General features: G+C 40.5%; 1 protein-coding gene across 1 annotated transcript in view; it reads right to left on the bottom strand.

Moving 5' to 3' along the window:
• The window catches only part of LOC124253643 (protein SMG7-like), a 297,643-nt gene that overhangs the window by 46,385 nt on the left and 226,037 nt on the right, over positions 1 to 25,221 (bottom strand). The window contains exon 20 of the mRNA XM_046687453.1: positions 8,615 to 8,674. Within this exon, the coding sequence (XP_046543409.1) occupies positions 8,615 to 8,674 (60 nt within the window). The remainder of the gene's footprint in view (positions 1 to 8,614; positions 8,675 to 25,221) is intronic.

Here is a 25,221-nt window from a genome sequence, read left to right as displayed (position 1 = left end):
AACGTCGTAAATAGATTTTGAGAGCTCTGACTGGGCATAGAGATAAGTCCAGTGTATCTTGAGATCCGAGAATCGAGGAGAGTGCAGGAATATGGAATAATCTGTCTGGTTGACCTGGCAATTGATTTTTGGCGATGAAATCCCATCTTAATCCCAGGTGCGCTGTGTTTTGATTGTCATCAAACTGTATCCTCTCATAATCTAGTGCGTGAATTTCTGACATCCTGGCTGCCGTCGCTAGAGAGATAACAGGAATAGCGTTTTCTGTGAGAGAAATTCAAAAGTTGTCGATTCCAATGGTTCATAAGCCTCACTTGTGAGGTGTTGGAGCACTATATTCAGATCCCAGGCTGGGACGTGGAACTTCCGCTTCTGATCTTCCAATCGGAAAGCACGTAGTAAGGCCAGTAACTCTGGCGTCTTCGTTAGCTTGACACCCGTTCTCATAGTTATCACAGAACTAAACGCGGCAAGATATGTTGACAATGTCGAGCCTTTTAAATTTTTGTTTTAGCGTAGGTAACACAAATAATCTGCCACTTGTGGATGTGTAGCATCTCTGCGCTGTAAATCCCTTATTTGCTGCGTAATTTTCGAAACTGTGCCACTTGTCGTCGTACAAGTTACGTGTAGAATAGCGTAAGGCAAGCGTGACTGCTTTTGCCGCTCTGGTTGAATACCCTCTCTTGTTTAAACACATTTTAATACAGTCCATACGTGAAGTTGGAATACTTCTGGGCTTCCGTGCACCTGTTTGGTGTGTGGATGTACTAATAGATTCGAGCGCTTTGGTAGCTCTAGTGTTGGTTGTCCGATTTCTTGAATTAGAATGGGAAACCACGTTCTGGCTGGCCAGTAGGGCGCGACCAAAGTGAGTTGGAGGCTCTGTGTTATTCTGATTTTCTGTAACACTTGAGGGATTATCGCTGGCGGCGGAAACGCCTATGCATTGAGGCCTTCCCAGGATATGCTTAGAGCGTCCGTTGCCCATGCTTGTGGGTCCGGGACTGGTGATACGAATGTCGGTAGCTGATTGTTGAAGCGAGTGGCGAATACATCTACTAGCGGAGCTCCTATTTGCTTGATAATCTGTGCAAAAATTTCTGTATGGAGCATCCATTCTGTCGGTGACGGTAGATGTGGCCGAGAGAGTGCGTCTGCTAGTACATTCTTGGCTCCGGGAATGTGACATGCTCTGACATGTAAGTTGAGATCGTCGATTAGATCGAACAGTTGAAAGCATAAAGTCAATAGGTTCAGTGATCTCGTTGAGCCTTGTTTGTTCACATAAAACGCCACTGTCGAGTTGTCGGTATGAATCATCAGATGCGCATTTTGTAGAATGGTGCTCCAATGCAGTATGGCGTTGATTACCGCTTTCATCTCTAACATGTTTTTATGGAGCTTGCTTTCTTGCTGATTCCATAACCCTGAAGCCGTCCGGTTGGCGAGATGAGCTCCCCAACCCTGGAGCGACGCGTCTACATATAGATGGGTTTGGAATTCCGGCTCTGTTAAACAAATACCTTCGCAGACATTCGACCTCCCGGTCCACCAAAGTAGATGAGGTATGAGGTGTTTCGGTAGACTGAATGGTTGTAGGTCGTCGAGATGAGCATTGATGAAGACCTGTAACGGACGTAACTGTAGTCTGCCTCTGACTGTCATGTCTTGGGCTGACGTGAGGAGACCCAACAGGCTCTGCCAATGTCGTAGTGGTAACGGAGAGAGTAGGGCTAGAGGAATGGTCTGTTGGATTTTGAGCCATCGGTCTTCTGGTACGACGATACGGTTGAGAGTCGTGATAAATCGAATGCCTAGAAATTGCAGATCTTGCGATGGTACTAGGTCCGACTTGAGTAAGTTTACTAACCATCCTAGCTGTGTTAGTAGCTTTATGATGTAGTTTAACTGTAGTTTGAGACGCTGTGGATCTTGATCTACTTGTATCCCGTCGTCGAGGTAGAACGCACTGCGTAGCCCTAGACGATGTAGATAGGTGACGATAGGTTTCGTTATTCTTGTGAATAGCCAGGGGGCCGATGATATTCCAAATGGGAGTACTTTCCATTGGTAATGCAGCCCGTCTAGTGTAAATCGTAGGTATTTCTAGGATTCGGGATGTATCGGGATGTGTAGATATGCGTCTTGCAGATCTATACTGGCCATGTAATCCATGGGACGAATCAACTGCCGTAACTGAGGTAGATGTATCATGCGAAACGTTGGCGGTTTGCGTAGATAATCTCTGTTGAATATGCTCATGTTGTAAATGAGTCTGTATTTCTCCTTGGAGTTTTTCTTGGGTACTAGGAAAACTGGGGAGTAGAAGCCTGGTTCGACGTTTACTTGATCTAGTACTTCTATGGCCTGCTTGGTTAAGAGTGATGTAACAGCCTCTCTTAACTTTGGTAGTTGTTGTGCCTGGAAGTCGAACTTGTGAGGGTTGACTGTCAGCGGAGGCGTGGCCTGTAGTGGGATACGATATCCGTGTTGAAGAATGTTGGAGACATAAGGGTCTTGTAACATTCCCCAGTTCTCCCAGTGTAGTTGAAGGCGTCCACCCACTTGTGACGGTTGTACTGGAACGGCTGGGGGGTGGAAGACTCCAGTCGTTCCGAACCTGTCTTTCATCGTTTATAGTTGCGGGAACCTCTGGGTGCCCTGCCTCTTCCTGATCCTCCTCTGTAGTTGCCATATGGGCGACGAAAAGAATCTTTTCCCCTGGAGCTGGCCATCTTCCTATCCCGTGCTCTCTGTAATCCAGTGAATTTAGATTTCCCTGAATATCTTTGTGAAGTCTGCCTGATGACGCTGGCTAGCGTGTCCATCGACTTAATCATAAGGACTTCTCTAGAATCCTTAGTGACTTCCTTGGAGACTTTCTCTATTCCTCCGTCAAAGATGGATGGGGAGGACCACGGGGCTGTATAGAGTGGAGCTGTAAACTGCTCACCCCAGCTGCAGGAAACGAGGAGGCCTTGACGACGAGCTAAGGTTAGCGCTGCTGAGACAGATGTGAGATGATCCGTTAGGAACTGCTGGTCCTTCTTTTGCATCAGTAGGGCCGAGTAGATCATCCTATCATCTTCAGAAGTCGTGTCACGAAACCTGGTGATAAGAGTCTCATTGATCGTTCTAGATCTATTAAGGCCAAAGAACATGCGTCTCGTCATGGTTTCTATCTGCACCAGCTTGCGATCGTCAATCTTATAGTTCTTATTCTTGACATCGCTGATCATCTTGTAATTGTCATCGATGTCTTGTGCCTTGAGGAAGGGGTCCATATTATGAGTTGAAAACTTCTTAGCGTGAAAGTGCGGTAGGTGTGGCGTCTGAACTTTTGTGGCTTTATGGAAGGCTGTGTCCAAATTCTGTGGCACCGCAGCAATCGGGTCGATCGGAGGTAAGGTGACGGCGTCTGCATCGTCCTCCTTCATCAGGTAAGTATGCGCCGAGTTACCACTCTTGGAAGGTGAAGAAAGGTCTAGGTTGTTTAACATCCAATACCGTATCTCAGCGTCTGAGAAAATGATGCCTCCATCATCTTCTACCACAGGATCGCTGATGAGAGGTTGATGCTCTTCAGATGGTGGACTGTGTGCTTCTACCACTGTACCGGGTGACGTTAGGGGAGACCTGACTGTGGACTTCTGTGAAGACTTGTGTGGTGACCTGCGAGGAGATCGACGTGGTGATGTACGAGGAGATCGGCCCGGTGAACGGCGAGGTGATCGGCATGGAGAATGGCGAGGGGATCGTCTTGGTGAACGTCCTGACGATCTGCGTCTATTGGTTGACCTTCGCGGAGATCTGTGAGGTGAATGTTCATAGCTTCGCGAAGCTCTTGTGGAATCCCTCGATGTCCTTCTGGACGAAGATGATTTGGAGCCTGATAAAGGTGCCCTTCCTCTGCGTCCGGTCCTGGGGAACGGCGACTTGACCTTCGCGAAGGCTTTCGTGAAGTCTGGTGGTCCGAGTCCGCATCTAAAGATGAAGCCGAGGTAGGTGATGATCTATCCCGCCTACGCAAAGGCTGTACATCTGGGTCCTTCGTCGAGGTGGTCTGTGACTTCCTTCGCGAAGGTGGCTTCGTCGTGGCCGCTACGTTGACAGGGGGTCCCTCTGGGGTGTCGTCTACGTTGGAGCCTTCGCGAAGGCTCAGGCCCTGGGCTGGTTGTCTCTCCAGTCTGTAGTGGTCCTCCATCATGATCATGATTTGCCGCATCAGGTCATCTGGGACGGTCTGTGACGATGTAGTCGGTGCCCTCTCTGCGATGTTAGCGGCGGGGCCCTCAGGGAGATCGTCCGACATCGGTGTAGACACATCAGGCTGCATGGCGATCTGTGCTGACGTCACTGTAGCTGACACCGGTCGTCTCTTGTGAACGGGCGTAGGTCAGGGATGATGATCGGCTGATCATCGTAGAGGCCCAGTTCGGCGGCTGGAACAATCTCGGCTGAGAAGGTTCTTGACGACTTCATAGACTTTCCCTTGGAGGTAGACGCTGCCCTGGGGGTACGGAGTCTGCGTTGAGTAGACGTCGAGGCCCTCTTAGACTTTGGCTGCGATGACGGGATGTCTGGGGAAGCAGGACGCTTCTTGGAGGCGGTGGACTGCATCCCACGCCCCTCCTCCGAGGGAAACTCTGGCGGAACACCAGACGGGAGGGGGTCGACCAACAGCAGCTGACTGGCGAGGGGTTCCGATGTATCGGCCATGTCTAACCCTTGTTTGCGTGTCCTATCTGCTGCACGTCTCAAGACGAAAAGATGATATTTATTAAAAGCAGAATTAGATAGATTAATACAGTAACTGCAACGTGAATCAAACGCACAAGGCGTAGAACAGCTAGGGCATATTACATGCGGGTCAGCAGCAGAAAAACGTAATCTACAAATAGTACAGATTTTCATCAATGTCAACTAGCTGAACAATCACGAAATCCCGTGAATAAACAGTAGAAATACGAGTAATTATCAATACATATTAATGAAGGATACTAGCTATACCTCTATAGTAACCTATAGGAGGTAACTAACTAAGAATAACCAAAGGATATAGTGTGTAAGGAGACACAGGCGCTCTCACATCCTGCTCACTGGGCGAAGAAGGAGAGAGTGAAGCATGAGGCCAGAAGGTGGCGCCGCCATTTCCCGCACAAAGGCAAAGGGAGCCAACTCTTGGTGAGTACTAATTAGTGATTTTACATTGAAGGGAGCTTCAATTAAGGAGATACAAGTGTTCCACTATGTTCGCAAGAAGAAGAAGACAAGCAAAAGAGCATGAGTCAGGATAAGGAAAAATTGTATTTATTTTGAATTTCATTTGTCTCTTAGGTTTGTCATAGAATTTTTATGGTACATACAAGTGCCTAAACTTTGGTTTATCCTTGGTTTATCATTATAGCGGGTTGCATTCAGCAGCCACAAGGGGAGATAACTACGGAGCAGTGATATGTTTTTTTTGAGTTCAGTTTGTCACCTGCTCTCCATGTGAGCGGCTTTTTTCTGAAAGCAGATGGTCTACAAACGGTATGAATATAAGCACTTTGTGTTACATGTAATTAATCTATCAGCAACATTTCTGCTACATTCAGTTATGATATTTGTCCGTATCACACGTTTTCAAAACTGTTTAGTGCATTCAAAACTCATTAATTTAACAGTACGAAGGGTTATACAGTGGTGTACCATATATTTATGAACAAACATGGCTGACGTCTCTGGTAAGATGCAAGGCAGCGACAAACTCACGTAACAACCAAATTATTAAAGACCTGACCTTAATACTTGGTGATGTATCCCTTGGCAGCACTTACTTTCCTTAGACGACGTGGGATAGACAAATACAGGTTTCTGATATAGTTCACAGGCATGTTTTCCCACACGCGTCGGATCTCTCGCTCAACAATACTTTGTCGCAGTTGGTTTTTCAGCAGAAGCCAACAGTTCTCTATAATATTGGCATCTGGAGACTGTGCTGGCCACAAAATGCCATTTATGTCATTTCTTTGTTTATATTCTGCTACGATTTGGGCTCTGTACACAGTTGCATTGTCTTCTTGAATAATATAGTTTTAATTCGGGAAATGCCGGACAATAACAGGCCACAACTCGGAATCAAGAATATCAATTGAGCATTTATGTTACCTTCAGTTAGTGTTCCAACACCATGCCAAATTACGCAGCCCCAGACCATCAAAGAAAGATGTGCATGACACCTGGGACTGAGGGGGTGTACTCTTCGCCCGGCCTTCTCCACACATACACACAGTTGTTTTCTCCAATAACTATTTTACATTCATCACTGAAGATGACTGCTCCATTTTTCATTAATTCTCCATCTAAGTTTTCCTCTGGCCCAAGCGAGGCGATTTCTCACATTCACATCTCTAATCCGGATTTACTTTTGAACAACACGTCTATGATAATCCTTTTCGAATAATTTTCTTTAAATTGTACGCTCGGAGACAGTTCTCATACTATTTTGATTAAATCTTGGTGATTTCCAACAAAGGAGAAATCATACTTTAAAAGTTGACTAGTATCCCGAGTAGTGAGCGATCAACAGAGTCCAGTTCTTGGGCGATTTTCTATGCTTCCATGTTCCAGAAATTCTTTTACAACACTGTGAACTGTGTTCCAAGGTAAACCAAGATCCCTGGCAATTTCACTGTATGTTTGGTGCTGTTGGAACTTCACAGTAACCAAATCTTTAACAGACTCTGACAATTCTCTATTTTTTTCCATTGCTACCGGAAATCGCCTGCGTAAACAAGCAGATGACACAAGACGTCACGTGACTGTCATGTGCTGAAAGAGCAGGATTAAATTTAGTATCCTGTTGAATTTCACGACTGTACGTCACCTGTGTCATACAGAATTTGTATTTTAAATGAACCATTAAATTTCACGATACTCACCATGTGGGATTTGTTCATAAACTTTTGGCACACCACTGTATACTGAAATATTGGTCATGTAAGTTGACTGCAACATTATTCATCTTTGTAGGTTGATAGAAATATAGAACCTTGTCAAAAGTGTATCTTTATTGATGAAGTTGAATATCTTAATGTTGTGATACTGGTAACATTATACATAACCATACATACCCTTATTTTTCTATTGCACTCAATCTATAGTAAGGACACTTAAAATAAATTGACCCGAATCTGCTCAGAACTACAAATATTGACTTTGCAATATGAACTTGGGAGAAATGACTTAAAAGTGATTCATTAAACTGCAAAGATTGACTTTTCGATATGAACTTAGGAGAGACGAATTAAAAGTGATTCTTTGAATTACACAGTCAAACCACACTAAAAAAGTCCAAACTGGATTTGACCAGATTGGACCAGTCCAAACCAAATTAAATGAGTCTAAACCAGATTAGACCAGTCCAAACCAAAGTAAAAAAAGTCCAATCCACATTAGACCAGACCAGATTGAAACAGATTAGACCAGTCAAAATCTGATCAGGCCAGATGAGACTAGTCAAAAAAAAAGAATAGGTCAGTCCAAACCAGATTAAACCAGATTAGACCAATCCAAACTGAACAAGTTATATCATTCCATCAAACTCTAGCAGGAGAAATCTGTAAGAGAGTTTAAGTACCATGTTTCCCCCATCTACTGGTGATTTAGTTAAATCACACTGAAAATGACTGAAAATGTTTTTGATGCAGTAATTATTATTATTATTATTATAGCATTGTTATTTCAATTGCAGTTTTTGCTCTATAAATGCAAAATAATGATAATCATAACTAAGGTAATGTGGCAGCACTTTGCTGTGTTGTTAGGTACTTTTTATGTATTGAACAATTTGACCTGTTACCGCTGTGGTTTTGTGCGATATGTGATCCTGCAGCTACAACAAATACGACTTTTAATGAAACAAAGGAGATATATGCAGCCATTTTTTGTCAACTACACTTCATTTTGAGGTGTGTGTGGAGGCAACATGATGATGGTTGCTTTGAATACTGCTGAAGAGGCCATTGCCATGCATGGGTACTACAGATATGTACCCCAGGTACAGTTAAAGTTTCGAATATACTAGTAGTAATGATTTTGAGATAAGCCAATTTGGAGTAAGTGGGAATAAGTAAATTATTGAAATACAAAAATAAGTAAATGATAATATAAAACAATAGTAATGATAAAATATCTTTGCTTTTATACTTGCTTTTCTTTTTAATCTCACCTTATATAAGGATATTGAAACAAAATGTAAACCATGTACATGTTATATATGAAGATGAAGATGGCCTGTAAATTGTTAATGGAACTTGACATCAACATGAATATCTTATCAATGTGTTCACATGAATAGCTATGTCTTGTTTTCGTTTCTGACTTTTGCAAGACAAACATAAACATGAAAACAAGGTTGGGGAAGAAATAGTCTTGCTTGGCCAGAATCTCCCCTTTTGATATAAGAACAAGGGTTTGAAGCAAGTAGCCTTATAAGTTGATTCAAGGGTGGGGAAAGTTTGGCCTAGGACAAACTTTCCCCGGGGAAGGTTTAGCCAAGGGGAAAGTTTGGCCTGTTACGCCGGGCCCCTCAGTGTTTGTTTTTTAAGGCAACATTATCAATACTTACTTCAGCATGACCTTGAAATGTTGAAGTGTGTCTTGCTTCCATCATGACAGGAGTAGGAGGCTGAAACACAAATCATCATGTGTGGATTACGATGTTTTTAATAGGGATTGATTGGACTTGCTTATGTCTTTACATGTGCCATGTCTTCATACATATCCATAAATATCTTTTTGAACAAGAGGCATTTGCAAGTACATGTAAAATAAGCGTCATTTCAGACAAGCTCTTGGAATCATTACATACCATGGCATTTGGTTTTGTGTTGTCTTTCTTCCCAGTGGTCTTCCAAAGCGCTATCTGTGCGAGTTATCTCTCCTGATGTAAGCATGGGGTGAGTGAGTGAGTGAGTTTAGTTTTACGCCACACTCAGCAATATGGTGGCGGTCTGTAAATAATCGAGTCTGGACCAGACTATCCAGTGATCAACAGCATGATCATCGATCTGCGCAATTGGGAACCGATGACATGTGTCAACCAAGTCAGCGAGCCTGACCACCAGATCCCGTTAGTCGCATCTTAAGACAAGCATGGGAACCTCACAATATTTCCTTGGGTACCTTAAGGACGGTACTGTGGAATCCCAGAGAAGGATACGTGAGCCTGTACTTCAGGTGATGGAGGTGGTATTCTAAGAATTATTATCATTGTTGATATATTCCAAAGTTCTTACAAATACGTCCCTTTCACACTTGATTCCAGAATTCAACATTAGCTTTGTGGGCCAGAGTAACCCCAAACTAGGTGAGGAAGACAACCATAAAACTCACAAATCTAGATGTTTACTGATTAGACAAATAGACCTGCATTTTGTTATTGCAACAAACCTGGGAATGTCTCTTGATAATGGTTGTATAAATGTTGACCAATGCGAAAGACATATTGGTTAGTCTACAAGTACAGATAGCTGATCTGGGAATGGTGGACATGCTGGTGCCACATTGTTCTAATTTTGGCTAGGACTTGTTGGATGAGAGCTGTTCATGGAAAGGCATAAGTGGACATTGTCATGATATCCAGATCCATACAATATTGTTCCCATTTGATCACTATCTGGATGGCTAATGATACTGTTGTCATTTCCAGGATGTTGTTCTGGACTAGCAAATCTTACTCCCAGAGACCTTATACCATCTTGTCTTCTAGATGAGCTCCTTATCCAGTGAGGCATCTGTGAAGAGGTGATGAGACCTTAATGTGAGTCCAATATGGCTGCTATGTATTCACTTGGGTTGAAGCTCTGATTTGTCCAGATGTACCAGAAACCCCAAATTCCCGAAGAAATCTTGCAGATATACAGAGTCGTCTAAACAGGATTCTACTTTCGCATTTAGAGACAGAAAATAGATAATCAAGAATTAGTTTTTGTTCTAGATGTAGATATGCTACTGGCAATTGTCAGGTCAGTGCTCATCCTTGTTTGCCAGTAGAAGCTGTTATAATCATAAACAGTTGTGGAGCTACTGATGTCCGGAACGGTATCACTCTGAACTGGAATATTCTCCCATTGACAGCAAAACATAGAGTCTGCATAAATAGGCTTATGTAGCTACCCATCTTGCAGATCTATGGAAATCTGAGTCATGGAAATCGTCTGTCTGAGATTCTGCATGGACTTCATCCGAAACTTGGTTGTCTCAGATATTCCCGGTTGGATCTTCAGATCAATAGCTATTCTGAGGTCTGTGGAATCATTTTTGGGAACCAGCAATACTGGAGAGTAGAACCCAAGTCTAGTGTCCAAAAGGTTCAACTGGACTACAGCTTTCTTGGCCAAGACCTTGTCTATTGTCGCTGAAAAATTGGGATCCTGGAGATAACAACCATGCCCTACTGGATGTGTCACATGAGGAGATCTCATGGCAAACTGAAGACGATATCACTCTTTGATGACCTTTGAGGATCCACTCACTGGTCGTTCAATGATCTACCAATTCTCAATAAAAGAAGACACACTGATGCCCACTGGACCCTGCAATACCTTCATAGAGAATGCTGGCATCTGTTTCAAGAATCATTGTGTAGAGTCCGTCTTCTGCTGTCTGGGAGATTAGTAAAGAGTTAACTGGGTTTCGGTCCAGACTTGCCATAATTCCTGACTTGGTAACTTTTCTTATATCCTCTGGATGGCGTCTTGGGCTTGCTCTTGCTGTCATGATGGAGATCGCCCCCCCCCCCAGGCCTTCTTTTGTGGGACCAGTGTTCCCTGATGGGCCCCTGACAATTAAATAGGACTTGTTTTGCTGGATTCTTATGTGAATAGTCGATCAACTGGAGGTTGTGAATACTGCATATTTCGATTCTCTGGAAACAGGACGGTGTAGGTGATGATCCTGTCTTAATAAGGTAAGCTGGGCTGGCAGGTTGGCTTATAACGCTTAACAGTGGAACACTGCTTTCGCCATTCTATCTTGGGGCCATAAAGCTTCTGTGTTGTATCCCAGTAATCTCCAATTTTACATAATTATGATGGGTTGTCTGCTGTGTCCGCTCCTAGTAAGAGGGAGCATCTTCCTAATACCTGAGACGAACCAATAGTTGAGGTGGATGTTATTGATCAACTGCACAGATTAGTCATAGTTGCTAATTCAACTGTCTTTGACAGAAAGGTGCTCCAGAATCTTGACCACAAATTCTTGAAACCTTTATCTCGAGAAGGCAATATTTTTAAGGATAAGGCTTTGTTGTATGACGCATAAGAGTCTCAGCCCTGCAATGATGAGAGTCCCAGACGGTCCAAATACTTGAGAGGCTAGGCCTTTATTCAAATCCTTCAATATCTTGGATTGAAAAGATGACTGTGGAAACTTGCATTTTGTCTGATATTGAAGAAGGGAGCTTAAAGGTCACATGCAAACAAAAAATCAAACATAATTAAAACACAATTATCACTTCTTCATGACATATAATATGCATTGCTGATTATGAAAAAACAAATAAACAAAATTATAAGCGTATAATCGCAAATCAAAAGTGCAATATTTTGTACTTAGGTTTACCTCCCTCGAAACGAAGCAGCTGGGATACCGAACCCAGTCAGAGCGGGTGGGTGTGCACTCAAGTGTTACGGCTGGTTCATTAGCAGATGCCGCCGGCTCATTGTGTGTGTATATATAGAGATGTTGGGTTTTGTAAATACATGCTCATTTTTTGTGTATAACATTTTGCAATCAACAGACATCATAACATGTCATGTGTTCAAGTATCACACCTGCCTGTCCGTGTAATTACCTAATGTGACAGAGACCGAACTCGGGCCATAAATCAATGCGTTTTGTTTATGGTGTATAGCCTGATTGGTGTTAAGTTCAAATTGCATGTGGTCAGTGATCGCAGTTGTGTATTGAATATTGTCATTAGCAGACTGGCAGGCAGACACATAGGTGTCAATAACACAAGACATTGAGTTTTGTCTGTGACAACGACATATCTATATCACAGTTAGAAATTGTGTCAACGCTAAATAATGACATTGCTTTTAAGTATCGAACTGAGAAAGTGACTCGGTAAGAAGAACGTGTGGTGAAATAGACAAATGAAATTATATGAACAGTTTTTACCGTCATAACATATAAAAAGCTCAGCCTGTGAGATATCAACAAAACATTATGAAAATAGCTCACACCAAAGCCTGCACCGAGTATTCACCAGACAGCCCGCTTCCAAGTTGCGCAAACCTATTTCACTGCGCACGTGCTATGAGCGCAGCCCAGCTGTTGAAACCCGTATTCCCCAGAAAAGTCTGGGGAAAATTAGTGAAACGTTTGAACTCCGATTTCGCGCGTTTTTTTTCATCGCGTTATTTTTCAACTTTATAACTTGAATTTGCATTTTTGACGATTTGTTTCGGTAAGTCCATATGGAAAGGTATCAGAATCTGCAAAGTTGTGTTTTACGTTGCATGTGACCTTTAATCAAACTTTGAAAATCTGAAGCAAATTCTTCTTGGTCCAGCATTGTTGGCATGGATTCTGGAAATAAAACATCAAGGGCAGCTAATTTATCGACAAAGGTGTATCTGGCTGAACTGCATTTCAAAGGTTCCATAGATCATCCCAAAGATGCCAGTTTCAGTTCCTTGAAGGTGTCGTGTCTATGACTGTCTGTTTCATATGATGCAGAGCTTTAAACTGCAGTCTGTATGGTCAAAACTACCCTCGTATACTGTGCTGCTCCAGCTGAAATCATGAGCTCACTCATGTGGTCCGAAAAAGTTTACACTGCTTTTAGTAGTAGCCACAGGTGATGGATGTGACGAAGGCTCCTATCTCGGATGAGTGCATTGCATGATCTTAGGTCATATCAGCAAGAGCCCTGATAATCTATAACCAATCTTTTATGTTGGAGTTAACTGTAGTTATATTGTTTTGTGGATATTGTACGTACGCATCAGTCACTTTGCTCATTTGTTTTTAGCGGTATGTAAAATACAAAAACAATTAACTCCCTTGTATCTTCCGGAAGTACCTGTACATGTGTTCCCATGCTCAGTTCAAATGTAACCGCCAATGTGCGAAGAAGGTCTATTAAAACTTTTAACCCAAACTTGGATGCCTCTGTCGTTCATGAGTATATAATTGAGTTATGTCCCCTGAGAGAGCGGTCGTGCGAAACATCGGTCCGAGCATTCCATGTTTATAATTCACCAATAAGTACGTTCGACCCGGAATATATATCTGTTTCTGCAACGAAATTTAATAAACCACTGAATCTGAGAATATGGGTATCTCGATCGAACTCTGGAGATATAGAATTGGGACTTTTTATCACTGACCCAAGCTCAGTTCCCGCTGAAGTGACAGTCATGACAGTGACCACTACACACCGACCAGCCGATGGTCACCCGGGATGGACACAAGCTACCGGATTGTTAGTGTGACGTTTGTGATCTTCTGTATTGTCATGGTAGGCTGTACACTCACACAGCTCTATCGGGATATTGAGATTAACTTTCACAATGGATGTTCATGGAGGATTTCACATCTCGCATCTAACGACGAAAAGGTAAACACTACTCTTACTCTGATATACCAAAGTGCTCTTCTCATACTATCTGGTGACATCGAACTTAACCCAGGACCTGTTGATAATGTTGTTTCATTTCGTGAAGAAATACTATCAGCATTTAAAACGATGAAACAGGATATCACCTCGGAAATCAGAGACCTGAAGGTAGATATGGGGAAGATGAGTAACACGCTAGATAACATAAGCTCTGAGCTGGCAGATCTAAGATGCAGACAGGAAATTCTACGTGCTGATGTTGACAAAGTTGCAGATAGGTTAGATCGCCTAGAGATGTCTCCAAGCAACGACAATATAACCATGGTTACTGACAAAATAGACAGTATAGAGGATATGCTGGAGAAACAAGAACAATACAGTAGACGCTGCAACGTCATTCTGTATGGTCTACCTGAAAAAGCACGAGAGACGGTCTCTGTGTGTAAGAAATATGTATGTGACACTTTAAATGGACATAACACAGACGGTGATAATGATATCACTAGCGACTGTATCGTTGCCGCACACAGGTTAAAGGGGAAGCCAGGCCAGCCAAGACCCATGATAGTCAAATTTCTCTACCCAGAGGATAAAGTGTGGGCCTTAAAACTGAGAGACAGACTTAAAGAGGACAGATACGGGATTTCCTCAGACCTCACGAAAAACCAACGACGGAAGCTCAACGATTTGAAAACTGAGAACAAACTTGGCTATTTCAAAAATGGTAAACTGTTTGTGACCGAGAGGCAGAATACAGATACCACCCCCACTCAGCCAGATGCGTCGTCTGCTACCATGCCCGACCCAGAGCCCCCTACATCAAGCAACAAGAAGCCTGGACCCAATCTACGCTCTAGAGACAAGCGGAGAGGAGGAGATAGGGTGTGGCCAGGGCCCAGATGTTAGTGTCCATACCATCAATAATCACTCATTTTTATTTTGGAATGTCAACGGACTCACTTCTAAATCATCGGATGCTGACTTTGTGAGCTATGCTGAAACATTCGATGTAATTGGCATGTGTGAGATGTGGAATACCAAAGAAGACCATGATATGTTCTTGGATGAGTTCACGTGCTACAGTCTAGATGCAGTTCGAATCTCTGCTCATGGCAGATCATCAGGGGGAATATTAGTGCTTGTAAAGAAGCCATTAGTACAATATGTTAAAATGTCTAAGATTACTCCAAATTGTGTATTCCTGCTGTTCGACAAAGTGTTTTTTAATTCAGAAAAAGATGTGTTGTTTGGTTCTGTATATATTCACCCTGAGACATCTCCATGGTACTCATAATAACGCACATTGTGGTATATCCTTGCTACAAGACTCACTAACTGATCTTCTACAAGAGCTGGGTAACATCTCACTTCTGATTGGTGGTGACTTCAACGCAAGAACCGGCACTAACCCGGACTATGTAGAGGACGATATAATATCTACTCTAAAGATGGACTATTGTGAATTCTTACGATAATATTCAACATAGACGGTACTCATGTGACAATTTTGTTTCAAACTATGGTAAAAATTATTAGAATTATGCATAAGTTTGAATATCTCAATTTTAACGGCAGAACTGGAAATGATAAATTAATTGGCGATTCCACGTATATCTCATCAAACGGAACAAGTGTGATAGACTATGTTATCGGAACGAGTGACTTGTTTACGTTTTGCAGCCGATTCGATATCGGATGTAGACCAGAGTCTCCACATCTGCCAATCACTTGTGCATTTCAGTCACGCGTGGTGACATTGACAACCACAAGGAAGCACGTGCACTCGATTCACACTCTGGACAGAACTTCAGGTTCAAGTGGACTGATGACTATGTAAACGAATTCCGTGCTAATCTGCTTTCACCTGATGTAACAAAGACTCTAGACGATTGTGCTTGCCAAGCTATCTATGATGTAAATCAATCAGTTGAATCGTTTACTAATGCCTTACTCAAGGCTGCTGACTTTACAAAGAAACGCTGCAACAACTATACTAAATCTAACCAGCCATGGTTTGATTACGAATGTAAATTCCTTAGATTAGAAACCCAACGATTGTTAAAAATATTCAGAAGGGTTAAATCTGACATATCCCGACAATCATATGTCGATTGCAGAAACAAGTACAATGATACTTTACGAAACAAGAAAAGACTCTACAATATGTCAATAAAGGACAAATTACTACAGAATATATATAATGCAAAAATATTCTGGAATACTAAAAACATATACAGCCCCCAGAGCGAAAATGAGCAATGTTGATATTCATGTATGGTTTTCCTATTTTAAGAACTTGTATCAAGACAAAAGCACTGTGGGTGATCATGCCGAGCCCCCATATTAGTGAATGTTATTTTGATTATGGCGTTGATGACATAACATGTACTATATTAGATTCACCCATTACTAGGGATGAAAATATCTGAGGCTATTCTTAAGCTTAAATCTTCAAAGTCGCCTGGTGAAGATAATTTATTGCCAGAGTTTTTAAGCATTCAATGGATATTTTATTACCGTATATGGAGCTATTGTTCAATATTATGTTCGAGTCCTCCACTTTTCCAGACAGCTGGAGTACAGCAATTATTGTACCTTTATTTAAGAAGGGTGATCGTAATGATCCAAATAATTACAGGGGAATATCCCTTCTTAGTACTTTCAGTAAAATATATACATCTGTACTTAACAATAGAATAACATTTTGGGCAAATACATATGAAAAGGTTGTGGAATCACAAGCAGGGTTTAGGGAAGGTTACAGTACAATTGATAATATTTTTATTCTACAATCTGTTATCCAACGTTATCTATGTAAGAAAAAGGGGAAGTTCTATGCTATATTTGTCGATTTCAAAAGGCTTTTGATTTTGTTAACAGGGATAAACTATGGGCCACTCTCAAATATAGAAGTTTCACCTAAGATGCTTAAAGCCTTAACTTCTATCTATAAGTGTGTTAAGGGACAGGTGCGTGATATTTCTCTCTCTCAGTTGTTTAATTGCCCACAGGGTTTCATGACAAGGGTGTGTTTTAAGCCCGCTATTGTTCTCATTCTTTATCAATGAATTAGCTCTAGAAATTGAATCCACATGTTACCCAGGTGTACAGCTTCACCCTGATGTTGTACAAATGTTCCTACTACTTTTGCTGATGATATTGTACTTTTTGCAGACTCTGTATTTGGTTTACAAAAAGCGTTATAAATATTTTAGAAAGTTTCTGTAAAAGTCATCAATTAACTGTTAACTTGGGAAAAACCAAGATTGTTGTATTTAAAATGGTTGTAAATTATCAAAATACGAAAAATGGCATTTCAATGGAATTCTTTTGGAAACTGTTTCATCTTACAAATATTTGGGTATTTTATTTGCACGTTCTCTATCTTGGTCTCCCCATGTGAATAACGCTGCTTTGCAAGCTAAGAAAATGGCATCTGAATTCTAAAATCTCTTTATCACGTTTAATCCACTTCCTTATGATTTATTTTTAAGATATTTGATACAAAAATTAGTCCGATTCTTTTATATGGAGCTGAAATATGGGGAGTTGATAACTTTAAAGAAGTCGAAGTTGTACATATGTTTTGTTGTAAACGTTTTTAAATGTCAAGCGATCGACTTGAACCATGTAGTTAGGGGAGAATGTGGCCGTTATCCAATGTATGTATGTATATATAAAAAGTTGTTAAATATTGGTGTAAAATATGCAAAATGCCCGATTCCAGATTTGTAAAGAAATGTTATAACATGTTAGTTTTAGACTCTGTAAATGGTAAAACAAACTGGGCATAAAAATTAAGAATATTCTTTACTCTTTTGGATTTGGCTTTATGTGGGAACAGCAGCAAAATTTATGTAATGTCGATAAATTCATATCAGAATTTGTTTTAGATTAAGAGCAAGTTATGAAAAGAATGGCACACATCGCTTTTAAATAGTCCTAAATTTTCACTTTATTCTTGTTTTAAAATCTCATTTAATGTTGAATTGTACATAAAAGACTTATCAATTTCAAAATTCGATCGGCCCTTGCTAAATTCAGATGTTCTTCACACATCCTCAAATTGAAACCGGTCGCTATATTAATCAACCCAGATCAAATAGATTATGTTTTGTATGTAAAGATAACTTTATTGAAAATGAATTCCATTTTATTTTGGTATGTAAATGTTATCAAAATCTGAGATGTTTGTATTTACCACATAACTTTTATTCGAATCCCACTATTCATAAGTTCAATATGCTCATGTCAACTGGCAATCCATATACTGTAAGAAACCTAGCTATTTATATACACAATGCAATGAAACTTAGAGATTCACTTCTTTGCCAATAATATCATACTTCCTTTTGTATACTTTGTAAATTAACTTATTGTCTTCTAAACTATATATGCTCATATGTACCGCTCTGAAATCCTGAAGTGTAGCCTGGGCCTATGGCCTCCACTACAAAGAAAATAAAGATTCAAAGAGTAAGAAGCACGATGTCAACAGGTTATGGGCCCAGGCAACGGTTGATGTTCGACGGAGAGGAAGAGAAATATGAACTATGGGAGGTGAAATTCCTCGGACATATGCGGTTGCAGAAATTATGCGACGTGATATTACCGACCGAAGAGTCGTCAGAGAGCCCCTCTGCTAGCAAAAATGCTGTTGCTTTTGCTGAGTTGGTGCAATGCCTGGACGATAGAAGCTTAGCCCTCGTAATGAGGGATGCTAAGGATGATGGAAGAAGAGCACTGAAAATTTTACAAGAACATTATTTACGGAGCGGAAAACCACGAGTAATCTCATTATACACAGAACTCACATCGCTGAAGATGGGAACGGAGTGTACAACTGACTATGTAATCAAGGCAGAGACTGCCGCGAATTCTTTAAAAATGGCAGGTGAGACAATTAGCGATAGCCTCTTGATAGCAATGGTACTTAAAGGTTTAACTTCTTCATAGAAAACCTTTGCTATGGTGGTAACACAAAAAGATAAGACCATGACTTTTTCTGAGTTTGAAACGGCTCTGCGAAGTTATGAAGAGACTGACAAAATACAATATACACGTAAAGGTGAAGACAGTATTATGACCTGCAAGTGTTATTCATGTGGAAAGCCCGGACATAGAGCATCAGAGTGTAGAAGAAGGAATCAGCAACAGACACAAGGACCAAAGAAGTATTATCCAAATGGAAACAAGAAACAAGGCCGATGGTGTGACATATGCAAAAAGTCCAACACATGACACAAAATTTTGCCGGAAGAGAGATACTGTCAAAAGTGTGAGTAATGAGAAAGAAAATTGTGAGCCAGAACATTCATATTTAGCATTCAAGGTTAGTGTTCAAGATGAAACTGGGGATCTTCTTAACAATCTTCTTGTGGACTGTGGAGCTACAACACATATCATAACTGACAAAGACAAGTTTGTTAATTTTGACGAGACTTTCCGCACATCTGAACACTACATCGAGTTTGCTGATGGAAGTAGAACTAACGGGATTGTCCAAGCTAAAGGTGAAGCATGTGTTTCTTTGTGTGATGTCGACGGTAAGCAACACAAAGTGATACTGGAGCATGCGTTATATGTTCCATCGTTCAACCAAGACATTTTGTCTGTGCAGGCAGCTACAAACAAGGAGCAACCGTCAACTTTAATCCCGACAGAGCATGTTTGAAGGCTCCAGACGGTACTACCTTCAACATACTAAAGCATGGTAAACTTTATTACTTGAACAACACTGTTTCATCTAAATGTGTTACTCATTCAGCCCAAGACTGGCATAAGATTCTTGGACATTGTAACATGAAGGATGTCATGAAACTAGAAGAGGCAGTAAATGGTATGAAGATTGCCGGTAAGGCACAGAATGATGTATGTGAGACTTGTGCTAAGGGAAAGATGTTCCAGTGGATAGATAGGAAACCTGACAAACGAGCAACTAAGACACTTGAGATGGTTCATTGTGACTTAGCGGGACCCATTGAACCATCAGCTCGTGGTGGTTTTAGATATGTTCTATCATTTGTGGATGAGTACTGTTACCTTGTATCTCCTGAAACAGAAAACAGAATTCACCAGCGAGAAATTTAGGAACATTCTCATCAATAACAAGATACATCACCAGAGGTCAGCACTGTACTCACCCCATCAGAACGGAACAGTAGAAAGGGCATGGCGTTCCCTATTCGGGTCATTCTCAAAATTTGCCCAACTTTTGGTCAGTAACACATTGCTCTGAAAATATTGTTTCAATTTTTTTTCAAAAATCATATTATGAAAGAAAAGTGTATTTTGTTCCTCATAATGATGTAAAATGGTGTACCTGTTTGTTATTTTGGGGACAAAATTGGGTTTTTATCATCATTTTGAAAGAAAAACCACTGTCAGTGGACAGCGACATTACTTTGCAGGACCATAAAGTTTAAATTCCAGGGTATTTATACATATTTTTTAAAGATTTATAATGAAACACCAATATTAAAAACACATTCCTGCATGAAATATTGAAAACAAAATGAAAATCACATATTTACAATGAAAACAATGACTGTCCAAAATGTCACAGTCAGTGGTGTAACGAATATAAACATGTGACATTAATAATTATCTCGTTTGAGTAAAAAATATGAAACACTAAATGGTCCCTTTGCTGATGACTTTCTTCTCGTGGCAGAAGTTTTGTGGAGGTCAAATTTTATTTTGATGTTGAAGTTTGATGCAGTTGGTGAGTCTACTTCATATCATAACTTTTTATCGAGTCAGTGGTGTAACGTTGATTTCTTATTCATGAGTTCTTTTTCATAACAATGTTTATTGAAAGTACATCAAAGTTGCTCAAACATCAACATTTATGCCAGGTGGTCTGTGGTTAGGGAGCATTAATTGTTATAAAGTTCATAAAAGTGGGAATGGGTCAGTGGTGTAACTGTCAGTGGTATAACATGGGAAAATGTTACGCCACTGACAATTTTTGTTACACCACTGACAAAATGTTCATTTAAGTCACTTGTTCACAAAACTCAACTGCTTTGCATTGTATTTATCCAGTATATTTTATGACCATTAACTCATGTAAAGTCAGTGAAGGTAATTTGTTCTGGTATATTAGTATATAAAGTTCAGAAAAATCAGTGGTGTAACAAAAAATGTCATTGGTGTAACAGTATTACTACAATATGTTCATTTTATTGTTTTTAATATTATTTTGGAAAAAAACTTTTAAAATCTTAGTGTTCAAAAGTTGCTATTGAGGTGTTCAATTCTATTAATGATCGATTAAAGACGATTAATTTGAATTTATCGTTGAAGTTAATTCAATAAAAATCAGTGGTGTAACAAAAAATGTCATTGGTGTAACAATATTACTACAATTTGTTCATTTTATTGCTTTTGTATATTATTTTTTAAAAACCTTTTAAAATCTGAGTGTTCAGAATTTGCTGTTGAGCTGTTTAAATCTGTTAATTATCAATTAAAGGCAATTAATTTGGATTTATTTTTAGAGTGAGGTAAAGAAAAATCAGTGGTGTAACACAACATGTCATTGGTGTCACAGTATTCTTTCAATTTGTACATTTTAATCTTAACTGTTGATATCATTTGTTTTCCCACGCCACATGTTGGCAAGCCGTTCTCCAATGATGATTATTAAGTAATCCAAAGCATCATATGGCTGTTGATTTGGTTTACTGTTCCAGTAAGTTGCAGAAAGTTCAGTGGTGTAACAAGCAGGATATCAAAATTTAATTATTTCAAAAGAATAATTTAGCAGTTAGACTGATATTTTATGATAACTGAAAACAGCTTTAATAGCACTGTATACATAAAACATGATCAGTCTTAAGTATACAAGTTATTTCAGAAAAAAATATCATATGTTACCATTACATTCTTCTCACACCAAGCCCTTTTTGCCAAATTTACAATTAAATATGTGAGAATAATGAAACGATTTAATTTATATTTGAAAATAGAAAAAGTTTGTAAATAATGACAAATGTGAAAAATTCCTTATCTGACATCAAAGTTTGAAAAAAGAATACTTTTATGCTTGTTACACCACTGACGTTTTTTTTCCGTGGATACTTTAAAAAAGTTTATTTTAAAAATATTTTATTACTTTCCTGTGTGCAAATTATCATGACCGCATTCTTCAATGTGTTGACCATTCAAAACAATAATGAGATAATTCAGTATGATGCTTTGTATTTTCATATTTTTCATAGCACGAATTTGGCCTTTTTTTGAGAATGACCCATTCGACATGGCGAGATGCCTCATCATTGAAGCCAAGTTACCCAAGACTCTGTGGTCATATGCTATCATGACTTCAGCGTACATTTCGGAACCGGTGTTACAACAAGAGACTGAACAAGACACCATTTGAGGTTATGACAGGTCAGAAGCCAAATCTGTCAAATATGCATGTTTTCGTCACAGCCTGTTTTGCTTACGTTCAAGGGACGAAGAAACTGGACAATCGCAGCGAAAAAGGTGTTTTCGTTGGATATGATCGTGAAAGCCCAGCCTACCTGGTCTACTTCCCTCAACAGGATGAAGTCAGAAGAATAAGATGTGTGAAATTCACAGAAACATTTACAGAGACTGTTTATGAACCTGACTATGAGGAAGAACAGGAAATCTACAAGAGACCTGAGGCTGAAGAAACTAAAGAACAGGAGAAAGAAGAAACTCAACATGAAGAGAATAAAGGTCCAACGACAGAAGGAAACCAAAAGCAACAAGAAGTCGAGCCAACGCGTAGATATCCCAAACGCGACAAACTACAAAACCCAAGCGCATGGAGGACTATGTATGTGAATCAGACATATCTGAATCTGAGGATAGTGCAATGTACACTGTACACTACTGCTACAAAATGGTGAGCATTCCAACTACATATGATGAAGCAATGTCATGCAGCCTGACAAAGAGAATTGGTATCAAGCAATGGAGGAAGAAATGACAGCATTACGAGACAATGAGACATTCGAAATCACCAACCCACCAGCAGGCAAATCGACAGTGGGGGGAAGATGGGTATTTGACATAAAATCTGGTCACGGTGGTGAGAGATATAAAGCAAGGTATGTAGCCAATGGATATTCACAAGTTCCAGGCATCGATTACCATGAGACTTTTGCTCCTACTGCCAAAATGACCTCAATTCGGACTCTATTACAGCTTGCGGTTCAGCGAGATATGGTAGTTCATCAGATGGACGTCAAGACAGCATACCTGAATGCGCCAATCGACTGTGAGATATATGTTCACCAACCAGAAGGATTTGAGGTTCAAGGTGAAAATGGTGAAAAGCTTGTGTGGAAATTGAAGAAATCATTGTATGGTCTGACTGACTGACAGACTGAGTTTGGTTTTACGCCGCTTTTAGCAATATTCCAGCAACATCACGGCGGGGGACACCAGAAATGGGCTTCACACATTGTGCCCATGTGGGGACTCGAACCCGGGTCTTCGGCGTGACGAGCCAACGCTTTAACCATTAGGCTACCCCACCGCCCCTTGTATGGTCTGAAGCAGAGTGGTAGAAATTGGAATTCATTGCTTCATACATTTCTCATAGAAAATCTGAAGTTTGAACAGTCACTTGCAGATCCCTGTGTGTATTGTCAGAGTATGGAGGGTTCTCCTGTGATTATGATAGTGTGGGTGGATGATATCATAGTTGCTGCTGAAAATGAGACAAACCTTCAACATGTGAAAAATGTATTGTGTGAAAGATTCAATATGAAGGATCTAGGGAAACTGTTAAGTTTTCTTGGAATTGAATTCAGCTGGGAAGGAAACAGTGTGGAAATGAACAGACGAAACATATGGAGAAGATGCTGGAGAAGTTCGGTATGAAGGACTGCAAACCAAAGGCCATTCCTTGTGAACAAGGTGTCGATAAATCAGGTGACGAGCTGACGACACAACTTGATGATCGAGACTGTACGGAAATTGTAGGAAGTTTGATTTATATCATGACTTCTACAAGACCACACTTATGTTATGTCGTAACTAAACTCTCTCAATATATGGCCAAGCCAACATCAACTCATCTTGGTATGGCTAAACAAGCATTGAAATACATCAGAGGCACCAGTGACAAAGGTTTGAAATATCTTAAATCATCTCTTCCACTTGAACTTGTGGGATATTCAGATGCAGACTGGGATCATCACCTGATAGGAAAAGCATTACTGGTTATGCATACCGGTTGAGTGATAATGGAGCTCTGATTTCATGGAAAAGTAAGAAACAACCAACTGTGGTGCTGTCAACCTGTGAGGCGGAATATATGGCCATGGCAGCCTCAGTACAGGAGGGGAAATTTCTCCGACAATTGTGGAAAGACATGAGTGGAGACTGTGACACATTTACTGTAATGGTCGATAATCAGGGCGCAATTGCATTAGCGAGAAACCCTGTGACCCAGCAGAGGTCCAAGCATATAGACATTAAACACCATTTCATTAGATCTGAAGTTCAGAGCGGTATGGTAGAACTTGCATACATTGCGTCAGAACTGAATGTGGCTGATGTCTTCACCAAGCCGGTGTCATCAATCAGACTGAGAAGACATGTCAAACTCAGTAACCAGTAAGACATTGATCATGTGTATATAGTACATAACTACAGTTCAAGTGGGGGTGTTGGAGTAAACTGTAGTTATATTCTTTTGTGGATATTGTACATACGCATCAGTCACTTTGCTCATTTGTTTTTAGCGGTATGTAAAATACAAAAACAATTAACTCCCTTTTATCTTCCGGAAGTACCTGTACATGTGTTCCCATGCTCAGTTCAAATATAACCGCCGATGTGCGAAGAAGGTCTATTAAAACTTTTAACCCAAACTTGGATGCCTCTGTCGTTCATGAGTAAGAAGCACGATGTCAACATTTTATAACATCTCTGGCAGCAGGTAAAACCACATCGGTTACGTAGTTAGTTTGTACTGTTGGGGTAGACAAACGACATGTGACAGGGTCAGACAGGACGAGGGGATGCTCACTTATATCTGTGACACAGTTTCCTAGCTAATTTCTTCTCCTGGCCATTCTTCATTACCAATGCACACTTCCCAAAAACTGCAGACGAAAGTTGTTGGCAGAGGTCACATTGAGAGACAGAGGAACATGGCGTAACAACACATTCCCAGCATTCGTATCTTGTTTTTCACAATTTGAAAAATGTTTGATTGTTTTATGTAACCACGTGCTGTCCGTGGTTTTTGACAGTGTGAGTGTGCCTTGCCTTGCTTCATAAGTGTTGCGGGAATGCCTGTAATGAATACGTGAATGCCAGTAAACTTACACGAACAACTGGGAAAAAGGAAAGTGGCCCGGTGCACTCAACGAGTTTGATGTTCAGTTCTGGAAAACATTGCGTAGCCCTGGGTCCTCTGTTTGGCGTACTCCAAATGTTCCCATGAACTTCAGAGAGGAACGCTTCAAAAACCAATAGAAATTTGGTATTCACACTTCACTGGCGTAATTGCTCAATGAATAGAGTTCAAGACTGGCTCGCAGTCTTTGATGAAGTCAAGGGAACTGACTGTACTCCAACACTCTAGTCAGCGACTAGAGAGGTGTCTCTAAAGC

Source organism: Haliotis rubra, unplaced genomic scaffold (genome assembly GCF_003918875.1).
Source record: "Haliotis rubra isolate DU_JTF1 unplaced genomic scaffold, ASM391887v1 Scf548, whole genome shotgun sequence".
Classification (NCBI taxonomy): Eukaryota; Metazoa; Mollusca; class Gastropoda; order Lepetellida; family Haliotidae; genus Haliotis; species Haliotis rubra.
This window is presented reverse-complemented; position numbering and strand designations above follow the sequence as displayed.